The sequence below is a fragment of the Lactuca saligna genome, chromosome 1 (genome assembly GCF_052625555.1).
Source record: "Lactuca saligna cultivar CGN05327 chromosome 1, ASM5262555v1, whole genome shotgun sequence".
NCBI classification, from domain to species: Eukaryota; Viridiplantae; Streptophyta; class Magnoliopsida; order Asterales; family Asteraceae; genus Lactuca; species Lactuca saligna.
Window position 1 is genome coordinate 7,538,401 of NC_136417.1, and position 3,901 is coordinate 7,542,301.

The following is a 3,901-nucleotide window of genomic DNA, read 5'->3' on the forward strand; positions in this document are numbered from 1 at the left end:
ACCTTTTTCAAATACCTTGCGTGAAATCATCCTGTCATGGTATGCTTTTGTCCTTTCCTTGTAAAGAACTTCATTTTCATATGCTTTATTGCAGATCTCCTCTAGTTCTTGAATGTCAAGCTTCATCTTCTTTCCCGATTCATTTAAATCCATATTGAATTGCTTGACTGCCCAATAGGCTCTATGCTCCAACTCAACAGGTAATCAACATGGCTTCCCAAAAATAATACGGTACAGAGACATCCCAATTGGAGTTTTGAATGTTGTACGACATGCCCACGAAGCATCATCAAGATGAATACTCCAATCTTTCCTTATTGTATTAATAGTTTTCTCCAAATTACCCTTGATTTCTCGATTCCTGACTTCTACTTGTCTGTTTGTTTGTGGATGATATGCTGTGGAAACTTTATGAGTAACACCATAATTCTTCAATACACTTCCAAGCATACGATTGCAAAAATATGAACCACGATCGCTGATTAAGGCTTCTGGAACACCAAATCCAGAGAAGATGTTAGCCTTAAAAAATCTATCACAACTTTTGAACCATTAGTACAAGTGGCTTTTGCTTCCACCCACTTGGAAACATAATCCACAACTAAAAGAATGTAAGTAAAACCCAAAGATGATGGAAAAGGTTCCATGAAATCAATGCCCAAAACATTGAAAATTTCACTAACTAAAATTGGATTAAGGGGCATTTGATTCTTTGAGCTTAAAGATCCCATCTTTTGACGTTTATCACACCTTGCACAAAAAACATAAGTATCATGGAAAATACCTGGCCAGTAAAATCCACTCTCTAATACTTTTCTTGCAGTTCTTTGAGGACCAAAATGTCCCCTACAAGCGTAAGAGTGCAAAATGTTAAGATAGAAGATACCTCATGTTGTTGCACACATCGTTTAATCATTTGATCGGCACAATATTTCCATAAATATGACTCATCCCATACGTACCTCTTGGCTTCTTTCTTGATTTTGTCTTTTTTCCATCGAGTCAATAGTTCACAATATCGGCATACCATGGGGTAAATTTTTCTAAAAATAGATTCTCATCAGGAAATGCATCATGGATGGGAGTTGAGTCATCAGGAGAAACAATCCTGCTAAGATGATCAGCCACAAGGTTTGAATTTCCGCTCATGTCCTTGATTTCAATATCAAAATCTTGTAAAAGCAATATCCATCGAATGAGTCTAGGCTTCGAATCCTTCTTTGCATGTAGGCACCTAATAGATGCATGATTAGAATAAACAATCACTTTAGATCCTAACAAATATTGACGAAATTTTTCTAAAGAAAAAACAATAGATATCAATTCTTTCTCAGTTGTCGAATAATTGGCTTGCGCACTATCAAGTGTTTTTTAGGCATAATAAATGACATGAGGAACTCGGTTTTTTCTTTTCCCTAACACTGCACCAACCGCGTGATTGCTAGCATCAGCCATGATTTCAAAGGGTAAAATCCAATCTGGTGATTGAAGTATTGGTGCTGAAATTAAAAACTCCTTCAACTGACCAAAAACTTGCTTGCACTCCTTGGAAAATTCGAATTTTGCATCTTTTTGTAAGAGCTCACACATGGGATGAGATATCTTGGAAAAATCTTAGAAATCTGGAATCGAAAATGATAGAGAAATCAGCCACACATGTCTAAGTTAAACTACAAATTCAACAATTTTCATCTTCCAATTATCTTGCAAAAATCAAATTAAAGTGTTTCCAAGATGCTAGATGATGATATAAACTCCCAAAATCGCCCCCTTGCAGTTCCAAGTCGAAGTTATGTTTGAATGTGCCATTAACCATAGATAAATCGGAAGTTAAGAATTTGAAAATCCATCATATCATGTTACACGGCCCAATCTCCCCAAGCTTGAATCTTTTCTTGTCCTCAAGAAAGAACAAAAGATAGATATAAATTGGAGAAAAGAAAAGAAAAGAAGACAAAAATCTAGATCCTAAATGCGGAGTACAATGCAATGAATCAAACGAAACAAAAATGATCCAACCCAATTAACCTTTTCTTTTCAAGTAGTTGAGAATATACTTGTCGTGACTTAAGCTAACTTGGCTTTGGCCCTATAAACACAAATTCCTTAAAAACAATATTTTTAACCACTCCTTAATACAATTCAACATAATCAAAAATTACAACACTTATTCATTTTTAATAGCATCAAGTCAACTCATTGGAACAAATTATGGTCTTACTCTCGTAAAAACATATGTGAAAAAACATGCTCAATCATATTTGTTTTACAAAATAAAACAATGACTGACTCCAACTATTTGTTGATTAACAACAATTTTTTTCAAAAAAAATATTTTCTAAAATTTCCGTAAAATTAAGCCAGATTGGTTACAAATTTCAAACCACTTACACCGGTTAATGTAATTAACAGTCAATCCCAATGTCATAAGTTCATGACTTTCTATGGAACCTGTGTAGCGAACTTTCAACCCAATCAGTCCCAAACAATTTAGCTTTAGGTGATTAGGTGTAGAACACCCCTCAAAGTTTACTCATTCGAATCCCAAAGGTCACAGATTAACTTAATATTTTTTTTAAGATCTAAGATAACACATAATACATTTATCAATTTATTTGCTAGGCTTATTCTTTATATTTTTCATCCTTGACTTTTCTATTGTGGGATACCTCACGGTCTATTACCGTGAGGGGCTTCTAATATATTGTTTGGGGGACTAAAGTAAACATGCAAAGACCCGTAAGTATAGTTGAAAACTATGTACCAAGCAAGGTATATAAAGGGAATGAGTAAAAAAAGACTTTTTAGAGTGCCGGAAGGTTCGCGACACTGAAATTTTATTTTCTTTTTATGATTTCTTGAATTTGACATTTTGGGTTCAATTGAGCACTTACTACTCATAAGACTAGTCACATGTCCCAAACATTGACTCATACATGTCGTTATGCTTTGGTGTTGTAAACCTTTTCATTTTCTGTTTTGCGCGAATAGCTTCAGGAGGTGTGCATGGATTATTAAATATTTAGACATATATATATATATATATATATATATATATATATATATATATATATGTGTGTGTGTGTGTGTGTGTGTGTGTGTGTGTGTGTGGTTCAAATGTTTCCAGCATCTATTGTGTGCTCTTAAGGACAATTCAGGAGCAACGGATGAATAGAATCAATGTTCATGATCTGAGAGTCTATAATATTACAATAGGGTAACATGTATCATATAATCACACAAATTTCAACAAAAGGGTATTTTGGTCAATTAATTTATATTAAAAAAGGTAACTTTCAGATTTTAATGGAGCATTAATTCCCTTATTTATAAAAGTCTGAAGTAATTCTAATTAAATTCTAATATAATTTTACTAATAACCGGTTTATTCTGTCAGAATGACAAATAGTCAACCATAAATTAGTAAATATATTTTCGGTTTTATTCTTGCAGAATATGGTCCCATTCAAGAAATCTTTTATAATAAACATACTTAAAGGATTATACAACATATTATCAAGAATAACATTTTCTAAAGAATACGTATTTTATTCTTTAAAAATCACTAATTACATTCATTCAGAAAGAATAAGACTATAAACAATTATTGCATTTGTTCTAAAAAATATGCCTAATAATGGTTTAAGAATTACATTTATTCTTAAAGATTAAAACTACAAATGCTTACAAAAGAAAAAAAAAATCAAATTCTAACAAAAATACTAATCCATTCCGAAAGAATATTTTTGTTTAGACACAATTTATATATTCTGGGAGAATACATTCTACTAGAATACATTCTCGTTGTCCATGTTTTCTTTATTTTTCACATTAATGAAAACCTCTTCAAAACCTACATTCACGAAGAAAATATAATCAACTTTCAAACTTTAAAAGATTT

General features: G+C 32.3%; 1 protein-coding gene across 1 annotated transcript; it reads right to left on the bottom strand.

The window, feature by feature from the left end:
- Positions 1-204: 204 nt before the first annotated feature.
- Positions 205-1,590, bottom strand: LOC145002268 (uncharacterized). Its single transcript, XM_078961569.1, has 5 exons — positions 1,421-1,590; positions 1,028-1,234; positions 785-846; positions 551-682; positions 205-491 (listed from the first exon to the last, which is right to left on the bottom strand). The coding sequence occupies exons 1-5, from the start codon at positions 1,588-1,590 to the stop codon at positions 205-207; spliced, it is 858 nt and encodes a 285-aa protein (XP_078817695.1).
- Positions 1,591-3,901: the final 2,311 nt, after the last annotated feature.